We start from the raw sequence: 27,563 nt of genomic DNA on the forward strand, positions 1-27,563 counted from the left end.
TGATCCTATTTCCAAGAGAAGACGCCACTAGGTACAACATTTGGCAGCGTATTCTTCTACCAGCAGTGATATAAACTGTAGTCTTCTCTGCATGGCATTATTTCAGGCTTTTGAATGCTTTTCAAAATGACGCCCAGATTGTAAGTTTATCTTTTAAATTCAGTTCCTGAATCGCAGCCTAATCTCATTGGATCTTGACGTGAAAGATGCAATTCTCATGATATACTCAGGTGAAGGGATTTGAAACACATAATTGTGGAGTTCATTAAAATGTCAGCAGTCAGCTGTCAAGATGGCTCCACGGTTGTCCTGGAATCTCCTTTCCTGTTCTGCTGCTGAGTAATAAGACTGAATGAATCAAGAACCGGATTCTGTTGTAATCAAATTCTGCCTGAAAATGCATTTTATGGAGTGAGAGCAGATATAGGGCATATAGTTAATCTCTTTCAACTGTAGTCCCATCATCCTGAACTACAGCAGTGTTCATTACAGCTGGACATATCTATGCTTTGGAAAGTGCATAAGAATATACTTGCCAAATGAAAGTAATCATGGAAGTACTTATGCAGGTCTATTGTATTTTACTTGGGTGAATGCAATAAGGGTTCAGCTTTCAAAGATTTATTGAGTGCAAGATGATACTGAGCTAAAGCAGTGCTCTGTGCAACTCACCCACTCTGCCCTGTTCGCATCAGCACCACCAATGAGAGGAGACGGTGGGCTGGAAGCAATTTTGTGGTTCTTCATATTTGTGCCCCGTGTAGCCACACCTCTCTCACCGTCCTTGGTATGGCATTGGTTGAGATAATATTTAAGTTTAAGGGCCCTGTTTACTAAGCCGCACTAGAGGTGCATTAGTACTTTTAGCATGCACAAACTGTGTAGGCGCCCACATTATTCCTATGGGCACCTACACAGCGCACCCTGGTTTTGTGCACGCACTAAAAATGCTAGCACACCATAGTAAACAGAGCCTTAAGTTTGTTAAGTTTAGCCAGTTTCCTTTATGAAAATATTTTGCTGAATCTAACTGAAAATCTAGTTGGACAAAATTCTACTGGCTAAATTTAGGAGAGCTATTTGTGCGACTTGCATTACCTTCCTAAACTTAGCCTGTTAGCGCTGAAAAACAACTGTAGCTGGTTTTATCATAGGCCTACCCCTGGAATGTACCTGGAACTGTCCCTTTTTTATCCAGCTAAATCTGCCCACCCTGACAATTCAGGAGGGTTAAATACAGACAGCCAGTAAAGGGAACTTTTTACAAGAGGTTGGACAAGCTAACTCCAATCCTGTTAAACTATTTGAAATATCATCACTAGGTAATGCTTCATAATTTAGTCATGATTTATTACATTTACTTTATTTTCCCTGGTATGGTTTGCACTGAAAAACAGTGGCAAAAAAAAGGCATTAGATCTTATTCTGATTAAATCCAATAAAAGGGTATCACTTCCAACTTGTTTTCTGAGCTTTACTTTTGCTATCCTTTGAAAACTGATTCTGTCAAAAGATACTGCTGATCATCCTGTTCTAATGCTTCAATAGTTCAATAGTGATTTACAGCACAGCTTCTAATAGAGAATGCTGAGAAAAATACTTCCAAAATGCTGTTGAATAGATCTTTCAGAAGCTGCTAATTGTTTGCTAAGTCAAAAGGCCCCATAATTTTGCACCTGTAGTTTGATGAGCTCAACTAAGATGTGATAAAAGCTGTACTCTGTTATTTACAATAGTAGTATGGAAAATAAAAAGGCTTTGCTCATCAGAACTAATATTACTATTTCATAAGCCAAGCAGATCATTACATGCCTAACAGATGTAGTAAACTTTGATGAGAAGAGCCCTGCCTTAATATATTTCAAAAGTTTCAGTGCTTCCAATCCATTCAGCTCCACGTCCAAGAAGAATCAGCAGGATAAACATGCAGGGCAGGCCTTTGGAAAATTCAGTATAAATTTGGTACTTTAATTTTGTGTTCATATATAGCCAGAAGTAAAAGGCAAAGCCAGCCTAACAGCAATCCAAGGTTTTGTAGAAGAAACATCAGCCAGGGTCGTTTTGTCTGAATGTGAATCATTTCCGGAAGCTAGAAAAAGAAATGAAAACAACAGTTATGATTCATTATTAAATGGCCACAATCATCTCAGAAGGCACGTATAAAAGAAAGGAAAGATTTTTAAGGGAAAGATGATACCCTGAATCCTTCAATATTTTGAATATTTTGAAATCTGTACAGTACATACTTTGCATACATAAGTAGGAATTAATCACTCAAACAGCAGCCTCTCATAATTATTATTTTATTTTTTTGGTAGAATCAGTTTTCAAAGGATAGCAGAAGTAAAGCTCAGAAAGCAAGTTGGAAGGGATACTCTTTTATTGGATTAAATCAGGCCATCTGTGGCTAGCTTTTTATCCACACTCGTATCACTTCTTGCTTAGACTACTGGAAGTTAATTTATTTATTTAGATTTTGCTCACACCTTTTTCAGTAGTAGCTCAAGGTGAGTTACATTCAGTTACTCTGGATATTTTTCTGTCCCAGGAGGGCTCACAATCTAAGTTTGTACCTGAGGCAATGGAGGGTTAAGTGACTTGCCCAAGATCATCTTACAGGTCTCCCATTAAGCCATCTCTGTCCCCTTCAATTTGTTCAAAATTCCGCTGCACGACTTATACTATGCCAGTGTCACTATGCTCATATTAGCCTTCTCCTCAAGTCACTTCATTGGCTCCCTAACCATTTCTGCATACAGTTCAAACTCCTCTTATTGACTTAAAAGTGCATTCACTCTTTCAGCTTCTCACTATACCTCTCCACTCTTATCTCTTCCCTACACTCCTCCCTGGGAACTCCGTTCATCAGGTAACTATCTCTTAATCTGTACCCTTCTCCTATAGTACCAGCTCCAGATTCTGTTCCTTTTATCTTGCTGCACCATATGCCTGGAATAGACTTCCTGAATCAGTAGATCAAGCTCCATCTCTGGCCATCTTCAAATCTAAGCTAAGAGCCCACCTTTTTGAGGCTGGTTTTAATTCCTAACCCCATATTCACTTGTTCAGTACTCAAGTCTGTTTTATCACTCCCATCTTGTAATTCCCTTATCCCTTATTTGTCCTGTTTATCTGTCTTGATTAGACTGTAAGCTCTGTCAAGCAAGGACTGTCTCTTACATGTTCGGTGTACAGCGCTATGTACGTCTTGTAGCGCTATAGTAACATATAATAGTAAAAGCTCTGCTTCTTTCATCACTCCAATGAGGAAACGGTAGAAGTAGAGTAGAACAGCATTAATACAAGTTTTTGAATACTGTCAGTTTGATAATCAGTCGCAGTGTCAGTGTTTGTTTTAAATGCTGTGTCACATTATATCTCCAATATTTCTGTGCCAATATCTGGGTATCTCCCACTGCCAAATATCCAGGTACATTGGGCAGAGCTGGGAGTTTCCTGAAAAATGGTGATATTCAATTCTGTTACCCTGATGAGCAAATGGATAACTTAGGGCAGCTTCTGCTGTCCTAAATTATGCAAACAGTTATCTAGATACTGGTGCTGAATATTGCTGGTCTCTGGGTAGCTCATGGATCTGGCCGTAGAGTGCCCTGTGCTGTCTGGATAGTGCAAGGTTGGTCTGTAGAGCTGCATTACTCAGATAATGTCACTGAAAATCTGGGTATGGCCCTGGTCTGCAGCACTTATCCGGGCGCAGTATCTGCTGAATATTGGGCCGAGAGTTAGTAAGAATCAGCTGTATTTGTATATATTTTGGATGTACTGAAATTTCATAGTAAATATTTGCACAAAGACACCACTTTTTTATCATTTTTGCCCTGTATACTATATCCCTCAGCCTATCAGTGAGACCGGCAACCATCCACAGTGCTAGGCCGGGGGGGGGGGGGGGGGGGGGGCAGCACACTTAGCTAAGATACAGGCATACTTTATAGAATGTGCTTAGGCGAATATCATTTCAGCATCAAATCTTTAGGTGTGAGTCCGAATAGTCAATGCCAATCCATTTCCACTGACCAGTATTGAATATCAAGTTTATTTTTGGTTAGTTTAAACATAACCAGCCAGGCCGATATTCAGCGCTGGCCAGTTAAGTTTAAGCCAGCCCAAGTTTCAAGTTTTATTAAAATTTACTATCCTGCCTAATAGGAAATACCATCTAGATGGTGTATAAACTAAAAATCATATCAGGGCTCGACTATCAGACAGGACAACATACATTAGGGATAAGGGAAGAACTCCAATTGTTAATAGGAAAGGGGGGGGGGGGGGTTAAAAAAGTAAGGTATACTACACTTGCCTCCATACTCACAGAGACTCCATTGGCCTACCCTGAAGATGCAAAATAAAATAGAAGAGTCCTGATCATGAACTATTTGAGAATGCATCTCAGAAAAGTTTTATGATCAGATTTAAATGTATCTAAAGAGGTACATAAATGCAAATGAGTTGGTAGTGAATTCCACAGCTCCAGAGCCTGAACTGAGAAAATGGCATGCCTAGTTCCTGGCTGGTTAAATGGTTTAAAATATCGGGCAGAATAAGTCGCACACAACACACTTATCACCATATCATAACTTATTCTCTAAGCTACATGCATAAGTGTGAGCCCCACCTATGCTCTGCCCAGACTCCACCATGTATATGCCCATCTGTAAAATTTGCACTGTGTATATGTGCATACTGTATTTACAAAATAACACATAAGCAGATTTTTGGCATTTATATGCAAATGTGCACACATTGATAATAATTTGGACCTCTGCACTTCCGTCTGGCTGCCTGGGTTTGTAACACAGTTCCTATTGGTCCACCCTGGGGATGACGTCACAGGGCGGACCAATGGGAAGTGAGAGGGAAGGGAACCCAGCAGCAGGCACCGGAGGTGAGTAAACAATCGCCCCTCCCCCTCCCCCCTGTCCTCCCTTTCGAGTTGCAGGACGCCCCCTCCCCTTCAAGTTGCAGGACACCCCCCTCCCTCCTTCCACTCCCCTCCGAGTTCCATGCCCCCCCTCTCCTCCGAGTTCAATGCCCCCCTGCCTCCCTCCCTCGAAGTGCAAGCAGGACCTGTCCTCCAGCAGCCCCTCACCTTCCTGCGTGCTGGCTCTAATTTAAAAATTGTTACCTCGGGGTCTGGCGTCAGCATTGAAGGCGAGCGGCGCTTCACACTGCCTTCCCACCTGTCTGAGCTCTGCCTCTGGTCCCACCCTTCCGGAAACAGGAAATGAGGGCGGGACCAGAGGCAGAGCTCAGACAGATGGGAAGGCAGTCTGTAGCGCCGCTTGCCTTCAATACTGACGCCAGACCCCGAGGTATCAATTTTAAAATCAGAGCCAGCACACAGGAAGGCGAGAGGCTGCCGGAGGACAGGTCCTGCTTGCACTTCGAGGGAGGGAGGCGCGGGGGCGTTGAATTCGGAGGAGAGGGGGGCGTGGAACCCAGAGGGGAGGGGCATTAAGCAACTTGATGGGGAGGGGGGCCTCCAACTTGAGGGGGAGGGGGCCATGGAAATCAAAGGGCAGGGGAGGGGGTCCTGCAACTCGAAGGGGAGGTGGGCCTGGAACTCGGAGGAGACGGAGAGAGGATGGGAGGGGTGCTGGAACTCGGACGACAGACAGGGAAAGAGGGAGGGAGAGAGGGAGGTAGGGAGGGGGGGCATGAAACCTTGCTAGCGCCCATTTCATTCCTCTACGAAACGGGCCTCTATTACTAGTGAATACATATATCCTGGTATTCTAATCATTTATGTGATATTTGCCACATAAATGTTTGTACCGTATTTATATAATTACCTCCCCTCCCCCCCAAATGCCTTCCTGTGCAGTGGCAGAAGGAAATTCTGTTCCACAGTAATGCCAGTCAAGCTAATAAAGGGGTGGTCTGTTCTGGGAACACAACCCACTAGCAATAGATCCTCAAGAATTGGAGGGAAGTATAAGATTAGAAGTTTAAGAAGGAGACCACGTCTTCCTCCTCCAGAGGAAGTTATGCTGTATCAGGCTGAATACGTAATTGTGGCAGCTGGTGGCTGCAGCAATGATAGTCTTTTTGCTCTGTTTTCACCCCTCCCCTGCATGATGTTTTCACTCCAATTAAGGGCTTGGAGATCAGCAGTAGTTCAAGGCATCAGGCCACATCCTCTCTCCCTCCTGCCTGGGACCCAGATGTCATTCCTTGAATACATATGAAGAGATAAAGTGATGGAGGGAATGTCCAAAATGGGGGTGCAAGGGTAGGGGCCTGAAGAATGAATAGATTGGAGGAGGTGTGAGTTGTAAGACTGGAGATTGGTGAGGGTGCAGGAAATGTGTGAGGGGACTGGAGAGACACAGGGCCGCCGAGAGACTGGGCCAGGCCCGGGACAAGGCCATACCCGGGCCCCCCCCCCTGAGGTCGCCGCCACTCCCCCTCCACCGGGCCGAGCCCCTGCATTGAAATCACAGCGCCTCTCACCTCCATGTGAAAGCGCTGCAGGCAGCAGCAGATCGCCTCCCTCCTTCGGGCCTCCTTCCCTCCCTGTGTCCCGCTCTCTTCTGACATAACTTCCGTGAGAGCGGGACACAGAGAGGGAAGGAAGCCCGAAGGGAGGCGATCTGCTGCTGCCTGCAGTGCTTTCACATAGAGGTGAGAGGCGCTGTGATTTCAATGCAGGGGGCCCGGCCCAGTGGCAGACAGTCAACGACGGACAGGGCCAGTCTTAGCAACTGTAAGGAGCTGTGCAGACCAGTTCGCTGGGGCCCACCCACCCCATCCAGCCCCGCTCCAGTATACCCAAAATGACAAAAAACAAATTAGCATACAGATTCTGCATGCAGCACAATACCAGAAAAACAGAACATTGCTATACATTGCAAATAAGACAGCAGATGTAAATTCTCAAATTGGACATATTCCAAACATTAAAGTGAAATAAAATGATTTTTTTCTACCTTTGTTGTCTTGTGACTGTTTTTCAGATCATGTTGGTCCCAGTCTCTGATTCTGCTGCTCTCTTTCTGCTCCCTTAACTCCACTTTCAGAGTTTCCTTTCCATTTATTTCTTTACTTTCCTCCTTTCTTCTTCATTTCTTGCCCTACATCCATAGGTAAAAGCTGGGTCCTCCGCGGACTTGACTGGAAGAGGTATAGAGTGGATCCAGCTTTTGCCTATTTTCTCCAGTCATGTGCAGTTTTTCTCCTCTTTTCCCTTTCCCTCATCTCCATCAGGATGCATCTCCTTCCTCTCTCTCCTCCATCCATGTCCAGCATTTATTCTGTCTCTCCTCCCCGCCATCCATGTTCGTCTCATGTCCTCTCTTCCCTGCCCTCCATCTATATCCAGCATTTCAACTCTCCCCTCTCCTCCATCTGTAGCCAGAATTTCTCCTCTCCCCTCCATCCATGTGCATCTCCTTCCTGTCTTCCCTCTCTCCCATCCATGTCCAGCAATTCTCCTCTGCCCTCCCCTCCCATCTATGTCCAGTGATTCTCCTTTGCCCCATCTTCCCCTCTCATTCACATCCAGTGATTTTCCTCTGTCCCCTGCCCTCTCCTCCATCCATGTGCATCTCCTTCCTGTCTTCCCTCTCTCCCATCCATGTCCAGCAATTCTCCTCTGCCCTCCCCTCCCATCTATGTCCAGTGATTCTCCTTTGCCCCATCCTCCCCTCTCATTCACATCCAGTGATTTTCCTCTGTCCCCTGCCCTCTCCTCTCTCTCCCCTCCATCCATGTGCATCTCCTTCCTGTCTTCCCTCACTTCCATCCATGTCCAGCATTTCTCCTACCCTCCCCATCATCCATAGCAACTATCCTCTCTCCCCTGCCCTCCCTACCCATCCCCTTTGCTCCCTGTCCTCCCTTCCCCTTCATGTCCAATGACTCGCCCCAGGCCCCAACTTACCCCCCCCCTTTTCACCCCCCCCCCTCCGAGTTTCAGTTCCCAGCCCCAGCTGTGCCATCAGTTTTCCACCACAGCCCTCCTCTCCTTACAGCCGCCCTGCATTTAAAAAGTTGCAGCGGCGGCGAAAACGCAGGCTCGTCTCTCCTTTAAGCCCTTCCCCTTCTCTCTCAGCGTGCACTGTGCCGCCTTCGCGGAAGCCGGAAATTACATCAGTGCACGCTAAGAGAGAAGGGGAAGGGCTTAAAGGAGAGACGAGCCTGCGTTTTCGCCGCCGCTGCAACTTTTTAAATGCAGGGCGGCTGGAACTTGGAAAGAAGCTGAGACGCTAACGATGTGGCAGGGAGCGACAGGAAGTGCCGCGGGGCCCCTGGAGGCGCGAGGCCCTGTGCGACTGCTCCTGACGACGGAGGGCGGGTGGGACTTCAGGCGCCGGGCCCCCCTGGAGGCCCGGGCCCGGGGAATTTTGTCCCCCCTGTCCCCCCCTCTCGGCGGCCCTGGAGAGACAATGGGTTATGATTAAAGAAGGATGAAAATGAATGAGGGGATTAGATAGAGGATGAAGAAGTAAACAAGTGAATAAGGGTGAGCTGGTTGACTTATAGTGTATTTGGATTTTCAGAAGGCATCTGACAAAATCCCTCATGAAAAACTTCTTAGGAAATTAAAGAGTCATGGGACAGGAGACAATGCACTTAGGAGGACTGTAAACCGACTGAAAGACCGGAAACAGAGAGTATGATTAAATATCAGTTATCCATATGGAAAAGGGTCATTAGTGAAGTGCCCCAAGGGATTGCACTGGAACTGCAGAGAGGGGTGATGAGTGAGGTGGTCAAATCTGTGGATCACACAAAATTATTGAAAACAGCAGAGGATTGTGAGGATTTCTAAAAGGATCTTATGAAACTAGGAGGCAGACGGGCAACCGAGATCATTTGAAGACTTGCAGGCACAATTTTCCCTCCAATCGATGGATCGTTTCCACTACTGGCAGCTGAGACATTATATTAAAAGTCTACCATGGGAGTGCCTTACGGAGGACGTACAGGAAGAATTATCGTCAGCCTATTCCCTGCAATCTCAGGACAGAGTATCTCTGACAATGCACCACCGACACCTAAGAGATATGGTGGCGGAGCCTGATTATGAGACATTATCAAAAAATTGGAACAAAGAATTGGGCACAAACCTGACTTCAAGAGATATACAGGAGTTTATATACAGGATACACAATTCATCCAAAATGGTCACGTACAGTGAAATGGAATACAGATTAATAATGAGAACACACATCCCCCCAAGACGGGCATTCCATATGGGAATTTCCCCAGATGGTGCTTGCCCCAAATGTGGAGCAGAGGGAGCGACACTTGGACACATGTTCTGGATATGCCCTGGGATTCAAAGATTCTGGAATTCCCTCATACAATCAACATCAAAGATGTGGGGGGCAACCTGGAAGAGTGGACCCCAGACTTTGTTTGGGCGGCAGAGATTAGTGCGTCCTGTCCCCAGGGGCTTCAAGAGCTTTTCCCATAGGGCTACACTGGTAGGGAAAAAGCTGATTCTCACTGAATGGATTACAAACAAAGTGCCAACATTACAGCAGTGGCGTTGCCTGATGATAGAATATATGAGATTCGAAAAGAAAATGGCAGACGGTGAAGGGGACCGGAACTTTACGGAGAAAGACTTTCACACAATCTGGACGCCATTTTGGCAGACCATTCCCTCAAGAGGCAGAGGGCGCATCTTGAATATGTAAACCGGTTACTGGAACATGAGAGAAGAATTCCCGGAGAGACCTTCCCTGGGAGGGGGTGGGTAGGGGTGGAGGTAAAAGAGGGAGGGGGGAGGGGATAGGGAGGGGGGATTTCTAGGTTAGCAGGAAGGACAACAAACAACCATGTTGCAAGTCACTCATGACAAGATAAGGAATGGACTATAGTAGAGTTAATAATGCTTTCATTTAGCTAGCTTTCTTGTGTTCTAGGTAGGGGTAGATGAGTTTCTTGCTCAGATCAAGATGTTTAGGAGCAATGTATTTTTGTTCTGATAATTGAAACTCAATAAACAAATTGAAAATGAAACTAGGAGGCTGGGCATCTAAATGGCAGATGAAATTTAATATGGAGAACTGTGAAGTGATAAACAAAAACAGGGAAAAAACAATTCTACCTACAGATACAAATTGCTAGGGATGGACTGTCATTTGAAAACGAGCAGCAAAAACACATTTCGGGTTTTTTTTTAATTAGCTGATAATAGTGCACACTGTTTGTAAAGAGGGTACTCTTTATGCAAAGAGGGCACACTGTTGTGAAAGAGCATATACTCTAAATGACATTACCCCTGCAACAAAAATGAAGACTAACAAAAACAAAATGAAATGATCAATGCTGCAAATGACATGGAAAATGAAACAACATGGACATTTTAAAGTTGCCCATCCCTACAAATTAGGACTAAATTTCAATTATAATTTTTAATACTGATTAATCTTCATGGATTAATCTTCGTGGGGTCTAGGGGATCTTCAGGTAGGGACTATGCCCAGTTGCTTCTGTCCTGTCCGACGACAGCTTGAAAATTATTTCCATACAATGAAATATTTCCTTATATGGAAATGACCCCCTAGCAGTAGTTGCATGAGACTACCACTAGGGGTGTCATTTTGAAGCCAACACTGGACTGGGCAGGAGTGACTGGGTTTAACTCCTACCCAAAGACCCTCTGAACCCCTGAAGACCCCCAACAACCCCTTGGACCACCAATGATAATAATGTAACCCTTTGGGTGAAGAGGGCTACCTTAGAGTTGAGGAGGGGAGGCTTGTACTTGTGTGTGTGTGTGTGGGGGGGGGGGGGTCTTGTGCCTGAGGGTCTAAGTTGGGGAATTGGGAGTCCTAGAAGCCAGGAGGGACCCTGCTCTATCGGCCTGGGAGCATTGGCCCATGGCTTTGCAGCCCAATGCTCCTGGGCTATAGAAATAATGCTGTTTGGTACTGGGATCCTGCAGATTGCTGAATCCAATGGTACATTATGGTGTGATAAAAGATGATGTTTTACCCAACCTTGATGAATTTCCTCCCTAAATCTTCTAAAATAATGAGGGGCATTTTCGAAAGGAAGTCCAAGTCTGAATTAGGACGTCCTCATGAAGTCATCCAAAATCAGGTAGGTATAATTGAAAAATAGTATGGACGTCCTTAGACATTCGAAAATCGCAGTGCGAAACGTCCAAACCAGAGATGCCCAAAGTGTAGTGAAAAGGGCGTGTTTCTCGCAGAACTGCAGAAGGATATCCATCTTACAGAACTGCCATCCTTCTACAAGAAACACGTCCTTTGTACTGTACTTTGCACTATGAATGTTCCTTATATTTCCCGTACCTGCATGTTCCGCAACTACATTCACTGTACTTGCGGAACATCCAGATACTAGAAATATAAGGAACATTCATATTTTATTGTATATATAAAGAGGTTCGCACACTTGATAATGATCCATATAAGGAAGGCTCCACACGTGTGAACACGTAATCATCCATATAAGGCCCCGCACATGTGATGATGGTCCATGCACATGATGGACGTCCATGAGTGATGGTCTTCCACGTGCCGACCCATAATATATGAGTCAGGACGTCCACATGCTGACTCATCCATATATGGGATGGACATCCATATATGGAGCTGTGCATGTAACGACGTCCATCACGCATGGACGGCCATATAAGGTGATGCACGTTTTACAATGTTTGTTCGCTGAGAAATGTCTCTGAGAAGAGAACCCAACTTCAGCAATGCTGAAAGTCTGTGCCTAGTGCACCTTTGCCTGAGGCACAGAAGGTGCCTATTCATGCACCACCATCACCTGCTACCAAGGACAATCTCTATTAGAGCATGGACTCTAATTAGGGACACACTGGAAAGGTAACTGTTTGGAAATGCCCCCCTCCCCAGCACTTGGCTGTTAGGTCCCCCTCCTGTAGCAACACATATAAGAGCTCCCTCAGCAATGTAAGCACTAACTGTAGTCTGCATTCAAGGGTAATCAGTGATATGTGCACATGAACATTCATTAATAGAATCAATGTACAGCACAAGAAAGGAAAAACATTCCCACATCCCTATAATAGTGCACACAAACGGTGTTCTCTGTCTTCATGTTCACCTCAATGACATCACCTGTCCCAATCTAATGCCCCCCCCCCCCCCCACCACACACACACACACACAATCGGTGTTGCGTGTCTCTCCAATTTCACTTCCAAATGAATTTGTGTGCTGAAGGCAAAAAGGGCCATCCCCTGATTCCTGGTATACAAACTTGTATCTTGCAGAAGAATTGGCATTCGGAGGGACTTCGAGTCCCTGAGGCACAGGTTCCGGCGGATCTGGTTCCTGCCCATACAAAACCATTTCACTATCTGTTGTACGTTGGAGGCGCCCATTTCGTAACGCCGCCCATAACACACCTCTAACATGCCCCCTGTGGGTACGTCCATAGATGGGCGTCCTCGTGATGAGGATGTCTTTATGGCCCTGATTCAATTATTGGATTTGGATGACCTTCTTTCACAGGGACGCCTATGTGCCTTTTGTGTCGTTTTTTGGACGCCTTTCTCTTTCGAAAATGAGCCCAGTTGGCTATTACCTATTATTCTAAACAATTTTAAGTGGCCATTGCTTTCTGCATTAATTATTTTGAAACCTGGAGTTTATGCCTGGAATTGGGACTCATCAGATGTTCACAACAATATGTTTGCTATGCAGTTCTAACTCAGTGGTTTATGTTTTATTGTATAATGCTTTGATAGTGATAGGAAGAACAGCATATCGAATAATAAAAGAAAATGGAAGCTTAAATATGCCTCTGGGAACAACTTATTAAAGTACTTTTAGCTGACAGAAGGATGGTAATTTTCAGATAGGTCAGTTAGGAGAATTAATCCACTTACAATGCAGCTAGATTATTTGGAAAATTATCCTCATCACGTTTAGGGAGAGTTGGCATGTGATGTAGATATAATAGACTCTCAGTAGGTGGCGCCCTTATATCAATTATGGACCAACACATTACATATAGACGGGCAGCAGACAAGTATGACAGAGTACTTCAGCACAATAATTATAATTGATTTTCAGTTTCAGCTCTTATGAATTCTTATACTGTCCACCGACTAAAATCCTTATTATGCATACTAATAAAGAAAAAACCCTCTCTTTTACTATATATTAGTATATAGAAAACAAAATACCAAGATCTAATGTAGTAGAAAGATTATTACATTCCTACAAACAGGGAGCACAGATTTAAAGCATGTGACTGATACTTCTAATTCTGACTAAAAGGGCAATGCTATAATCTAGCACCGGATTTACATGCCCCTTGTGCATGAAGATGTATACTTACCATGAAAGTGTCAGCAGGGTGCCTAGGTGCTATCCTGAAATGGTGCACCTAGCCACTGGTGGGCTTGAGGGGGCCAGGGCCCAACCAATTTGGACTCAGGCTCACTCAAAATTATGGCACTCCTGCTCTGGCTGGCAGGAATCCCTAAACCCCACCAGCTAAAAATATGTAGAAACTCACAATCTCTGTGTTTCAGTCATGTTTAATGTTTCCACACAGAGTCAATACCACATATTTACTCTAGCTTACCCCCAAGTTTGGTTAATGGAATTATTTATTTATTTATTTGTTACATTTGTATCCCACATTTTCCCACCTTTTTGCAGACTCAATGTGGCTCACATATGACCGTTAACGGCGTTAGCTGATTCCGGTCTGAACAAATACATAGTATGAATGAATACTAAAGTGATATTGTGGTAGAATGAGATACATGTATGGTAGGTACAATTGGGGGGGGGGGACTTAGAGAGGGAAAGGGGGAAGAAGAGCCAGGTAATGTCCGTTATGGTCTTTGGTTACATTGTGTCCAGGTATTTTTATGTTGGGTTGGTGGGGTATGCTCTTCTGAACAGGTCTATAAGCAGTATAGAATGTTTTGTACTTTTTGGGGATCTTGCCAGGTATTTGTGACCTGGATTGGCCACTGTTGGAAACAGGATGCTGGGCTTGATGGCAATACTTTTTTACTTATGTAAATCACCTGTCTGGATAGTGCCACTGAAAATGCCTGGTTAGCACTCAAACCAAAACTGTTTTGTGGGCATTCCGGAGGCAGAGTCTGCACTTATCCAGATAAGATAAATGCATAAAAATGCAGTCCTATTTTTATGGGTTTTTTCTTAGCTGGTTAACATAGGGACTCTTTTTAAAAGCAGCGGTAAGCCCACCGCGGGCTTACCGTGCGCCAGTCTGGAGCTACTGCCGGTCCAATGCAGGTGCCATTGGTAGTTCCACCCCAGCACATGGCATAAGTGGAAATATTCAAAATATATTTCTGCAGGTGCTAACCTGGCGGTAATTGAGCAGCATCACACACTACCCAGTTTCTGCCGGGTTAACACAGTAAAGTCCCATGTTAAACTACAGTAACTGCAAATTTTACCACAATTTAGTAAAAAGGGCCCATTATTGCTAATAATGTGTTCTACTTATCAATAGGCATGCTATTGAAGAATAATGTATAATATGTCACAATAGTGCATAATGCACTATTTTAGCCTATACATGACATCCAAAACGAAACTAGACAAAATGTTTTGGCCTTCTCGCCTCTATAAGAAGGCTCAAAAATCTATGGTTCTAGAAGTAGGGAGCCACCAAGTTCCCATTTTTTGTGAGGTTTTAGCTCACTACTTCATTCTCTCCCCACATCTGATCAAGTGATGTATGCTAGAGTACCAAAACTGAATGACAGTGTCTCTAAGATAAAGTTTGATTTAGCAATTTGAAGCAGAAGCAGCATAGGCGCCCCGTATAAGAGGCTTGGGGAGGCTAAGCCTCCCCAGCCCAATCGTCGACTTCCGCTTGTGGTGCAGCCCACCCTCCCGCCCGGCGTATTTTCATCTTTTATTTCCGTGGCAGCGACGTCAATGAAGAAAAAGACTACAGGCTCGCCGCCAGCTTCTCCCTTCTCTCTGCTCTCGTGGAAACAGGAAATGCATCACGGGACACTGTGTGCAGAGAGAAGGGAGAAGCTGGCAGCGAGCCTGTAGTCTTTTTCTTCATTGACGTTGCTGCCACGGAGCGTATGGAGGTAAGCTCCGCCCCCTTTAGCCTCCCCAAACAGTTGGGCTACCGACCGTCTATGAGAAGCAGTGAGAAAAACACTAACATCCATTTCTCCTCGCCTGGATGCCTTCCAAGAAGTGATGACCCTCTGTGGTGCATCAAACAGAAACACTTTCTATCCCGCTCTAGGAAATTACCCTAAGCACACTAAATATCGGCACATGCTGTGTATTTCTGAGGCAAGCGCTAGGTAGGTAATCACATTCTATTTTGGTGAAACACAGTTCTAAAATGTAGGTGTCTGTGTTGTTAAAGGATTCCCCTGTTGCTTAATTTTCCAAAGTTGACTGATTATAGGAAATGAAAAACAATCATGGGAATTAGGCTGTGAAATATGGGGTAGGGAAATGCTGATCTGGAATGGCGTATAAAGCATACAACTTGATGATGATCTCAATTAAGACAGATCATATAGTGTATGATGAACAGAATTTTAAAAACATCAACAGCCAGCATGCCATTCTACATGCTATTAAACAGCATTCCCAAAGATTACCCCTGTATGCTTTCCCTACTTGGTCTAAGTGCAATTATAAGACCATTAGAAGATAAGAATAGCCAAACTGGGTCAGACCAATGGTCCATCTAGCCCAGTATACTGCTTCCAACAGTGGCCAATTCAAGTCACAAGTACTTGCCAGAATCCCAAATAGTAGTAAGATTCATGCTACTGATCCCAGGGACAAGCAGTAACTTCCTCCATGTCTATTTCAATAGCAGACTATGGACTTTTCCTCCAGGAACTTGTCCAAACCTTTTTTAAATCCAGATACACTAAATGCTGATACCACATCCTCTGGCAATGAGTTCCAGAGCTTAACTTTTCATTGAGTGGAAAAATATTTCCTCCCGTTTTAAAAGTAGTACCATGTAACTTCCTTGAGTGTCCCCTAGTCTTTGTACTTTTTGAAAGAGTAAAATAGCAATCTACATTTACTAGTTCTACGCCACTGAGTATTTTGTAGACCTCTATCACATCCCCCTTCAGCCATCTCTTTTCTAAGCTAGAGAGTCCTAACTTCTTAAACAGAGGATTTCAGAGCTCTCTAGAGAAAGACATAGGAATCACAGTGGATACGATTCACAAAGCAGAGGTGGAGAGGATGAAGCTGAGGGAGGATATAAACATGGAGTTAGTCACTGGGCAGGAATGAATATGGGGAAGAAGGCAGAGAAGAAGAAAACATCCCGTCGAAAGATCCACATGAGAAGAGACACAGCAGAGAAAATAAGTGACATGAGAAATACTAGGTTGGGGGAAAAGGGTGAAATGGACATGGAACACTAGAGATTTCTGGGATAAGTACATAAGTATTGCCAGAAATAGTGGATTTTCCCCAAGTCCATTTAATAATGGTCTATGGACTTTTCCTTTAGGAAGCCGTCCAAACCTTTTTAAAACTCTGCTAAGCTAACCGCCTTTACCACATTCTCTGACAACGAATTCCAGAGTTTAATTACACATTGAGTGAAAGAAAATTTTCTCAGATTCATTTTAAATTTACTACATTGTAGCTTCATCGCATGCCCCCTAGTCGTAGTATTTTTGGAAAGCGTGAACAGACGCTTCACATCTACCCGTTCAACTCCACTCATTATTTTATAGACCTCTATCATATCTCCCCTGGAACTCTATCATATCTTTTGAGAAATACAATTCCAAATGGAACAAATTCAAAACTGTGGGTGGTATTAGCTGAATTGTAGGCATTGTGGACCTGTGAATGCTTGTTAAGTTATGGCTACCATGGCATTCTGATATTCCTCACATTATATATATACAGTGGGGGAAATAAGTATTTGATCCCTTGCTGATTTTGTAAGTTTGCCCACTGACAAAGACATGAGCAGCCCATAATTGAAGGGTAGGTTATTGGTAACAGTGAGAGATAGCACATCACAAATTAAATCCGGAAAATCACATTGTGGAAAGTATATGAATTTATTTGCATTCTGCAGAGGGAAATAAGTATTTAATCCCTCTGGCAAACAAGACCTAATACTTGGTGGCAAAACCCTTGTTGGCAAGCACAGCGGTCAGACGTCTTCTGTAGTTGATGATGAGGTTTGCACACATGTCAGGAGGAATTTTGGTCCACTCCTCTTTGCAGATCATCTCTAAATCATTAAGAGTTCTGGGCTGTCGCTTGGCAACTCGCAGCTTCAGCTCCCTCCATAAGTTTTCAATGGGATTAAGGTCTGGTGACTGGCTAGGCCACTCCATGACCCTAATGTGCTTCTTCCTGAGCCACTCCTTTGTTGCCTTGGCTGTATGTTTTGGGTCATTGTCGTGCTGGAAGACCCAGCCACGACCCATTTTTAAGGCCCTGGCGGAGGGAAGGAGGTTGTCACTCAGAATTGTACGGTACATGGCCCCATCCATTCTCCCATTGATGCGGTGAAGTAGTCCTGTGCCCTTAGCAGAGAAACACCCCCAAAACATAACATTTCCACCTCCATGCTTGACAGTGGGGACGGTGTTCTTTGGGTTATAGGCAGCATTTCTCTTCCTCCAAACACGGCGAGTTGAGTTCATGCCAAAGAGCTCAATTTTTGTCTCATCTGACCACAGCACCTTCTCCCAATCACTCTCGGCATCATCCAGGTGTTCACTGGCAAACTTCAGACGGGCCGTCACATGTGCCTTCCGGAGCAGGGGGACCTTGCGGGCACTGCAGGATTGCAATCCGTTATGTCGTAATGTGTTACCAATGGTTTTCGTGGTGACAGTGGTCCCAGCTGCCTTGAGATCATTGACAAGTTCCCCCCTTGTAGTTGTAGGCTGATTTCTAACCTTCCTCATGATCAAGGATACCCCACGAGGTGAGATTTTGCGTGGAGCCCCAGATCTTTGTCGATTGACAGTCATTTTGTACTTCTTCCATTTTCTTACTATGGCACCAACAGTTGTCTCCTTCTCGCCCAGCGTCTTACTGATGGTTTTGTAGCCCATTCCAGCCTTGTGCAGGTGTATGATCTTGTCCCTGACATCCTTAGACAGCTCCTTGCTCTTGGCCATTTTGTAGAGGTTAGAGTCTGACTGATTCACTGAGTCTGTGGACAGGTGTCTTTCATACAGGTGACCATTGCCGACAGCTGTCTGTCATGCAGGTAACGAGTTGATTTGGAGCATCTACCTGGTCTGTAGGGGCCAGATCTCTTACTGGTTGGTGGGGGATCAAATACTTATTTCCCTCTGCAGAATGCAAATAAATTCATATACTTTCCACAATGTGATTTTCCGGATTTAATTTGTGATGTGCTATCTCTCACTGTTACCAATAACCTACCCTTCAATTATGGGCTGCTCATGTCTTTGTCAGTGGGCAAACTTACAAAATCAGCAAGGGATCAAATACTTATTTCCCCCACTGTATATACGTTAAAATCATAAAGTTGTTTTTGAGACAATTTCAGTAAATGAACTGGACCTCACTTTTTTTCTTTCTCCCTCATATGAGTTGAATTACTTGGCATTGCTCTGGGAAATCAAACAGCTAATGGTTGACATATTTGAAAATGGTCCGTCTGATAAACTTTGTAAAATATATATTACATCTGGCTTTTATTGGAAAGCACTGGGCTGTAAAATGTTTTTTGTTTTATAGTTCAGGATGAACACATACACATTTTTATCAATTCTCAACTCCTGAGCACACTGGACATGAAAAAAACAAGATGTTCTCAGCTTAATGCCTGCCATCTTAAGTGAGTGTCTTGAGCTTTAGTCATGAGATATCAAAGAGAGGGTGAGTTGTGTTTCTGAGAGAAAGTCTCTGTTGGCTTCTTGTAGCTCAGAGAAGAAGACTTGACACTTTGGGCAACAACTAGTCCAAAACCTTCCCCTGAATGAAAAATTTGTCTGCCAAATATATAAAGAACACACAAATAAAATTTCATAAATATATATACACAGAAATAAAGACCAGTAGTTCTTGAACTAGTCCTGGGGGAGTACCAGTCAGTCAAGCCTTCAGTATATCAGCATTGAATAAATGTGGGATAAAATTGCACGAAATAGGGGAAGTATATGGAATTCTGTCATGCATAATGCTTGTGGATATTCTGAAAATATGACAGACTGGTTCTCACCAAGGCCTGGTCTGGAAATCACTGATATAGAAAAACATGAACTGAGTATGCCAGGCCATCTTACTGTCCTAAGAATGCTATCTCTGCAAAATATTGGTTTGTTTTACTTCTGTAAAATATTCCTTCTGAAAATATGAACAGGACAAACTTAATTCAGACAAAACATACAGTACAATCAATGTGCATTATAACTAGGATTATAAAATAAACAGTATTAGAAAAATGCGAGCCTCATTTTAATTTTGTTTTTTACTTTCTGCTATAAGATATAAAAAAATACTACTATCTTGGTGAGGCTTGTGACAGTTATTGATGTGCATTTTTGTGTTTTGATTTTGTACATATTAAAAATTTTAGTTCAAACTATTTTGTTCAATGTACAGTAAAACAATGTAGCATATACTAAAATGAAAAAAAAAACATAAGAAAGTGACATGAAGCAAAAGAAAATAGAACAAAAAGGTACAAAAAGATATGAAACATAAAAAGGGAATAAAAATTGTTTTGCCTGCAGGCTCCAAGTAATATAGTCATTTGTATTTGGGCAAATAGTAGATAGCATTGCTTACCATTTCAACCAGTGACACGTACAAAAACATTCCAGCTGTGACAGTAAATATCCAGATCTGAATGCTTGGGTCTGCTGATATGGACAAGCCAATAAAAAGTCCCACAAAGGCTGTCAATGCACTTATAAAATTAATTAAACAGGCCATCTTTGCTGATAGTCCAGTATTCAACAGAATAGCAAAGTCTCCTGTAATTGAAAAGACAAAACAGAATAAAGAATTTACTTGCTGAGAACTTGAAAAATAAAGGCCCCCCCCCCCCACCAATGTTTACTAAGATGTGCTAGTGGCTACTGTGCGCTAATGCTGACACAGTCCATTCACTTTGAGTGGGCTGTTGGCATTGCCAAGTGGCTTAGTAAAAAGGGGGTTTGTGTGCTTGTCTTCTAAGAGGGTAGTTCTCAAAAGGTTGCCTAAAATTAGGTGCCAGGGTGGTCAATGCTAAGTGCAAATTCTACATGTAATTGCCATTAAAGAATACTAGAATAAGTTTGAAGTTTCTCATCTAACTTTAGATGCATGCACTTCATCAGCTCAGTGACTGGTGTAAGTGCTCACACTTAACTGTTGGTAGTTAGGCACATTAACTGCTAGCATTCTAGAACCCATGCATGTAAGTGCAAGGCACACCCATGACCCACCCATGCCCCTCCCACGGCCACACAGCCAGTGCCGGCCCAAGGCAAGATGCTGCTTGAGGCAGAGGCAGAACTAGCATTCCACCCCCCCCCCCCCAACTGAGATTCTGCCCCCCTGGGCGTTTTACCTGCTCATGATTCCAATATGTTGCCTTGCTGCTGTTGGCACCCGCCTCTTCCCCTTACTGTGGCTGCCTAAGTGAAACAGGAAGTTACTGCAAGTGGCTGCAGTAAAGGGAAGAGGCGGGTGCTGGTGGCGGCAGGGCAGCATATGGGAATTGCTGCTGCTGCTGCTGCTGGATTTGGAAAGTCACCATGACCAGGTAAAACAAGTGAAACCATCCCCTGAGATATCGCTCCTAAAAAGTGCCAGCTGAGGTCCCTGCCTCAGGTGGCCTAATGGTTGGGTCATCCCTGCACACACCCTTGCAGTTGCATGCTATGGATTTTTGCATTGCACAATTTGTAGAATCCCAACTAATGGCCCGATGCTCAGAACTTCCATGGTAAGCCAACAGTGCAGAAAGTATACCATCGGAACAGCACAGAAAACCAGCTTGCCAATGCTCAAAGGAAATGGTATGCAAATTATATGCACACTGTTAAAGCAAAAGCAAGGAGTGGGGATGTGTTTGGTACATATGCAGACGGGTTTCACAGTAAGCCCAGCAGGAGCTGTCACTTTTGACTTTGCTCAGACTTGTGCATATTTGTTTCTCATTACTGGCACTTAGAGGCTTGCATGGGCTTCCTTCTGCTTCAAAATTAAAGAAAAGCCTATAGATTTTAAAGAGAGAATCATGAGAAATCCTCTCTTCAAACACCTTAATGCCTACTCTGAGCTGATGTTATGTTTTCACTCAGTAAGGGCAGCTTTATTTTGTGTGCTGTTCTCTGAACGTTGGGAGGGAATAGGAAATGATCTCAATAACAACTGAATATCTGGGGCTAATTTATGTTGCTGATATTCAGCCAGGACCAGCATAAGACATGTATGCGGTGGTAGGGGGAATCTGAAGGTGCTACACTAAATATAACCAGGCACTGGCCGCTGTTCACACTGGTGCCCAGTTACCTTCCTCACATAAAGTTAGGATAGCCTTTTTTCTATCCTGACTTTATGCAGATTCCTAGCCAGTTAGTAGGCTGAATATTACCGCTAACTGGCTAGGTGACCACTCTACCCAAACTCCACCCCCAGCCCATCCCTTACCTCATCAGTAAGGGGTTGGCTATTAAGAGGCGTCGCTTCTTCCTCTTCAACATCAGCAAAATTCGCCCTTTCCTCTCTGAGCACACCACACGAACTCTCGTCCACGCTCTCATTACATCTCGCCTTGACTACTGCAACTTACTCCTCACCAGCCTCCCACTTAGCCATCTATCCCCCCTTCAATCCGTTCAGAATGCTGCCGCACGTCTTATATTCCACCAGAACCGATATACTCATATCACCCCTCTCCTCAAGTCACTTCACTGGCTTACGATCAGATACCGCATACAATTCAAGCTTCTCTTCCTTACCTACAAATGCACCCGGTCTGCAGCTCCTCACTACCTCTCTACCCTCATCTCCCCCTATGTTCCCACCCGTAACCTCCGCTTACAGGACAAATCCCTCCTTTCAGTACCCTTCTCCACCACTGCCAACTCCAGGCTCCGCTCATTCTGCCTTGCCTCACCCTATGCCTGGAACAATCTTCCTCAACCCCTACGCCAAGCCCCCTCCCTACCCATCTTCAAATCTCTGCTTAAAACTCACCTCTTCAATGCTGCTTTCGGCACCTAACCTTTCGAGAAATATAGTATGCCCTATCAGATTGACTCTACACTTGTCTTTTAGATTCTACACTTGTCTCTAGATTGTATACCTGTCTTTTAGATTGTTCACTTGTCTTTAGATTGTACACCTGTCTTTTAGATTGCAAGCTCCTTGAGCAGGGACTGTCCTTCCATGTTAAATTGTACAGCGCTGTGTAACCCTAGTAGCGCTTTAGAAATGTTAAGTAGTAGTAGTAGTAAGAGGCAATATTCAGTGGCACTGCTGGTTAAGTACCATTGGACATTGCTGCTTAGCTCTGGACAAGCAATTTAAATGGCCAGGAGCTTCTGGCCATTTAAATTGCTTTGAATATCCCATAATTATTAAGGGGTCTTTTTACTAAGGTGCACTAACAGATTTAGCATATGCTAATGATTACCACGTGCTAAATGATAAGATGCCCAAAGAAATATATTAGACTTATCATTTAGTGCACGCTAATCATTAGCGCTACAAGGTAAAAGGACCCCTAAATGTTGAAAAAGGTTTGTTTTAATTTAATTTAATACCACAAGTGAAACCATTTTCTTCATGGTCACCAAGGATTCCGACTTCCCAATTTTTCCATCAACACTATAAGGCTCCACCTACCCAACCTTTGGTGTGCACCTAGAGGCACAAACCTACTACAATATATGTTACAAAGCAGCATGGACTGGACAACAGTTTCTGCTATGCAGCAGTGTGTGAAAGGCCAAAGATGGTTCCCTCGATATTCAAAACCATTTAATCATACAGGAATGGCACCTGGCCAGTTAAATGGTAATAAGCTGGCTAGCCGGTGATAGCCGGCTGTCTCCTGCTGAATATCACCAGTTAGAGGCTAGCAGATAACTGGTTATATCACCTTATATAACCGGCTATTTGCCTATTTTCAGTCTGAGTTTGGCAGCCATATTTGACTGCATGAAACCCTGGACTATCATTGGCCGGTTAAACTCAAACTGGCCAAAAATAAACTGGATATTCAATGCTGGTCACTGGAAATGGTCCAGCATTGAATAACCGGCATCACCGCAGACCACAGGAGTTAGTGAATCTAACTCCTATGATATGAATATCGGCCACAAAGAGACCTTGGGGTGTTGATGTCGGAGGATATGAAGGTGAAGAAACAACGTGACAAAGCGACGGCCATGGCCAGAAAGATGCTAGGCTGCATAGAGAGGGGTATAACCAGCAGAAGAAAGGAGGCCTTGATGCCCCTCTACAAGTCATTGGTGAGGCCCCACTTGGAGTATTGTGTTCAGTTTTGGAGGCCGTATCTGGCTAAAGATGTAAAAAGACTGGAAGCGGTGCAAAGAAAAGCTACGGAAATGGTATGGGATTTGCGTTGCAAACCGTAAGAGGAGAGACTTGCTGGCCTGAACATGTATACCTTGGAGGAAAGGAGAAACAGGGGTGACATGATACAGACGTTCAAATATTTGAAAGGTATTAATCTGCATACGAACCTTTTCCGGAGATGGGAAGGTGGTAGAACTAGAGGACATGAATTGAGGTTGAAGGGGGGCAGACTCAGGAGTAATGTCAGGAAGTATTTTTTCACGGAGAGGGTGGTGGATACGTGGAATGCCCTCCCGCGGGAGGTGGTGGAGATGAAAACAGTAATGGAATTCAAACATGTATGGGATAAACACAAAGGAATCCTGTTTAGAAGGAATGGATGTATGGAATCTTAGCAGACATTGGGTGGCGACGCCGGTATTTGGAGAATAAAACTGGTGCAGGGCAGACTTCTACGGTCTGTGACCTGAGAAAGGCAGGGACAAATCAAACTCGGATATACCTATAAAGTATTACATACCGTGTAAAATGAGTTTATCTTGTTGGGCAGACTGGATGGTCTTTATCTGCCATCATTTACTATGTTACTATGTTACATTGCTACTATGAACTGCCCCAAACTGGCTTGCAATGGAGCACCTGAAGCTACTCCTTATCTACGAAGACTAGCTGGATTTTTCATGTGAGGTGCCTGTCTGAGGAGTCCTGTCAGCAATCAAGAAAACTGTTTATACAGAATGTGGACCAACAGCACAAAGGGTTGGAAGTCTAAGGTGCCCTGAAGGGGAAAAAAAGCGCACAACTCTGCTTTTGTTGTTTGGTTGGCAACTTAATTCTGTGTTCTGGTCCTGTTGCCTGGCTCAGGAAGATGTCAGGTTCCTCTTCAGGGCAGCACCTGTATCAGACTTTGGCTTTTCCCTTGCAATATTTTTCACCTTGGCTGCCCAGCTGCCAACTGCACATGACTTTCTGTCTATGGACTTAGCTTGTAGCCTATGTGGGAGGAGAGACCACCCATTCTGGATTGGGAGATGGCCTGGATCAGAAGTCTGTGTCTTGTCAGCCATTCAAAAGTTGGCTAGCAGTTTAATTTATATGCATAGACACAGGGGGATTAGATAGCCAAAGTACTGCATTTCTGAAGTGTGGAGAGGGCAAGCTAGGATTTAGTAGTTGTGTGGCAACTGGTCTTTGTATGTAAACTGTTAATGAGCAACTTTGTATATTATTGCCCCTTTCTTCCCATAATAAACAACCCATGCACAGACTTGGCATTTCAGTTTCCTTATTCCTAGTGGAGAGTGGGAACTCAGGCCCAGGGGGAGAAAGTGTATTTATATTCCTCTAGCATAGTCATTATCTCATTATTCCCCACACACCATTGTTTTTCTCTTGAACTGGTAGGGCCGGGCAACCAGAAAATTTTCATTTTGTGTCATTTCTCCTGTCGTTTATGAGAAGTTTTGGTTTATATGGGTTGTTTTGGCCATTTTGCTATTGCTATTGTACTGAGTCCATGAACTGTTGAAAGAGTAAACACTCTTTGCAAAAAGTGTACATTGTCTGAAAAGAGTGCACACTAATAGCAGACTGTGTACTGTTTGCAAAGTACATGCACTCTTTCCTGAGAGTACATAAATGTACGAGTGCACATAGGGCATGCATGTGTGCACTATTGAGAAACAGTGCATACTCTTTCCATATAATACACACTCTTTCAAAAGAATGCACCTTATCATCGGAAAATGATAAAACACAAAAGTGTGAGTTTTTCTGCTTGGATTTCTTCATTAGTGACATTGTTGACATTTCCTATGTCATTCCAAACAGCCCATTCCTAGTATTTGGATGGAAAAAAAATGCAAACTTACCTTCAGTGTCACCTCTAGTAGAAACAAAAGAACATATTACTGCTTAATATAAGAGTTTTCAGTAGGTGAACAGAATTTCATAGCTATGCAAAATAAAAGATGTAACTCCATCTTTTGATTTAATTAAAACAGGTGTTTATATTTAATTGTATGACATGCCCTGGATTGATATTTAATCTGCACTGGACTGAAACAAAACAATCTTGGAGGTTAAATATATTTACCTTTCTATGGCTATACTTACCCATCTCATGAGGAATTTCATGACATAGCATTGCTATGCTGGTTGCCATACCAGTTTCTGGGGAAGATGAAAAAGCTGCTCCTATGACCATGCCATCAGCAAAATTATGGAGACTGTCACCCACCAGAACCATAACTGCCAACAAACTAATTCCTTTGCCTGGAAAAGCAGTAAACAAAATGTATAAGAACATCAGTTTCCCTTTTATGTTCATAATGTCTTTTCTACTGAACAATTTTTGTCCAGTTCATTTAGGGGGTCTTTCACTTAGGCACATTGGCATTTTTAGCGCATGTTAAAAATAGGTGCATGCTAAATGCTAAGGACACCCATAGGAATACATTGGCGTCTTTAGCATTTAGCGCATGCCTATTTTAACACGCGCTAAAAATGCCAGCGTGCCTTAGTAAAAGATCCCCTTAGGTCTTATTGGCTGCAGTTATAACTATGGGTGCTGAAAGATGGAATCCAAAGCAGGAGTAGAGGATGTCACGGTGACCATATCTACCAGGGAGGTGTAGTTCAAAGCAGATTTATTAAAACACCAAAACAAGAGGACCAGACACAGGCCATGTAGACAGGGTCACTATGCATAACTTAGAATACTGAGACAAATTAATGTCTTATGCAGACGACAAAGCAAATAAAAGCAGCAGCCTCCACAGCTGCAGTGTGAATGGTAACACACCATGGATAATTCACAACCCCCTTTTGCAGCTACTTGCATTAGAATTTACACTCACCTCTTTTTAGAATATGCCTAAAAAGAAGCCACATAAATTCTAATTATTTCTAATTAATGATGATATTAGCCAATTATTACTCAATTGAATAGTGCATGTAAATTGGTTGTGTGCAAAATTTAACGTGCACTACTCACTGTGCCTTATATAGAATCCAGGGGAAAATGTACAAACTGGCAAGAAAAACATATTCTATACCTACCCATAAATTTCAACTAATTCTTACACATCAAGTTGTCACAGTAGTTCTCAACCCAGTCTTCAGGACATACCATCTAGTCAGATTTTCAGGATATCCACAATGAATATGTATGACAGGGATTTCCATGCCATCCCTGCTTCCATTGTATGCAAATCTAACTCTACAATGAATAGGCATAAGATCATGAAAACCCAACTAGCTGTGTGTGTCCTGAAGACTGGGATTAGAACCCCCGATCTATCAGGTTATGTGCTCACCAGAAACCAGGAATGAGTTTTGAATTTGGGATTGGGTTCTATCCTAACCACATATTATGGTCCTTTTATGATCAAGGTTGACATTTTTCCCATGTTATTGATAAATTGTGACTTAAGTTGTTTTTTTCTGCAACAACGGACATCTTTTTAATACCAGTCTTCAAAACTAAAGGAAATCAATTGTTGAATCCATGACAGTGCACTGACACATCCTGTTTATACTGTGTGTACTGTGTAATGTGTGTGATGCCATGGTAAGCTGAGATGAGTGCTTAGCTGAAGACTTGCATAAACCAACCATAAAAGATACAGAGCCAGCGTGAGCTAATAATGAGAATTTGTTTAAGGTACACCCTTGATGCTTACTTTCTTGCGGGTGGAGGGCAATTTCCAAAGGTATTTCCATGATGAAAACTGCATTCTGTCTTGGGAAATGAGCTCTTTGAAAATTACACATTTACATCACTCCGGAGGTGTCCCCAGGGGAGGTGTGTGTGTAGGGGGGGGGAGGGTAAAACTGCACATTTTGGGGGCAAAAAAAAACAAACCATGGGAAAGAAGGGCACTCTCTCTTCAGGCACTTACTGACAAGGCAATTTTCAAAGGGAAAGCATACTCTTATATTTTGCCTTTGAAAACTGGTGCAACACCACCGGTGAAAACACCCTTGGACTTTGCACTAGTACAGGTAGTTTTAAAAATGGCCTCTTTAGGGGTCTAGAATGTC

The 27,563-nt window shown here is 43.5% G+C and overlaps 1 protein-coding gene across 1 annotated transcript in view; it reads right to left on the reverse strand.

Annotated features, from left to right (window-relative positions):
- Positions 1–1,948: 1,948 nt before the first annotated feature.
- SLC39A12 (solute carrier family 39 member 12) overlaps positions 1,949–27,563 on the reverse strand; it is a 96,738-nt gene continuing 71,123 nt past the window's right edge. Inside the window, exons 11-13 of the mRNA XM_030202167.1 lie at positions 25,635–25,793; positions 19,773–19,960; positions 1,949–2,089 (exon numbers count right to left, since the gene is read on the reverse strand). Coding sequence (XP_030058027.1) covers positions 1,949–2,089; positions 19,773–19,960; positions 25,635–25,793 — 488 coding nt within the window. The remainder of the gene's footprint in view (positions 2,090–19,772; positions 19,961–25,634; positions 25,794–27,563) is intronic.

The sequence above is a fragment of the Microcaecilia unicolor genome, chromosome 1 (assembly GCF_901765095.1).
Source record: "Microcaecilia unicolor chromosome 1, aMicUni1.1, whole genome shotgun sequence".
Taxonomy (NCBI): Eukaryota; Metazoa; Chordata; class Amphibia; order Gymnophiona; family Siphonopidae; genus Microcaecilia; species Microcaecilia unicolor.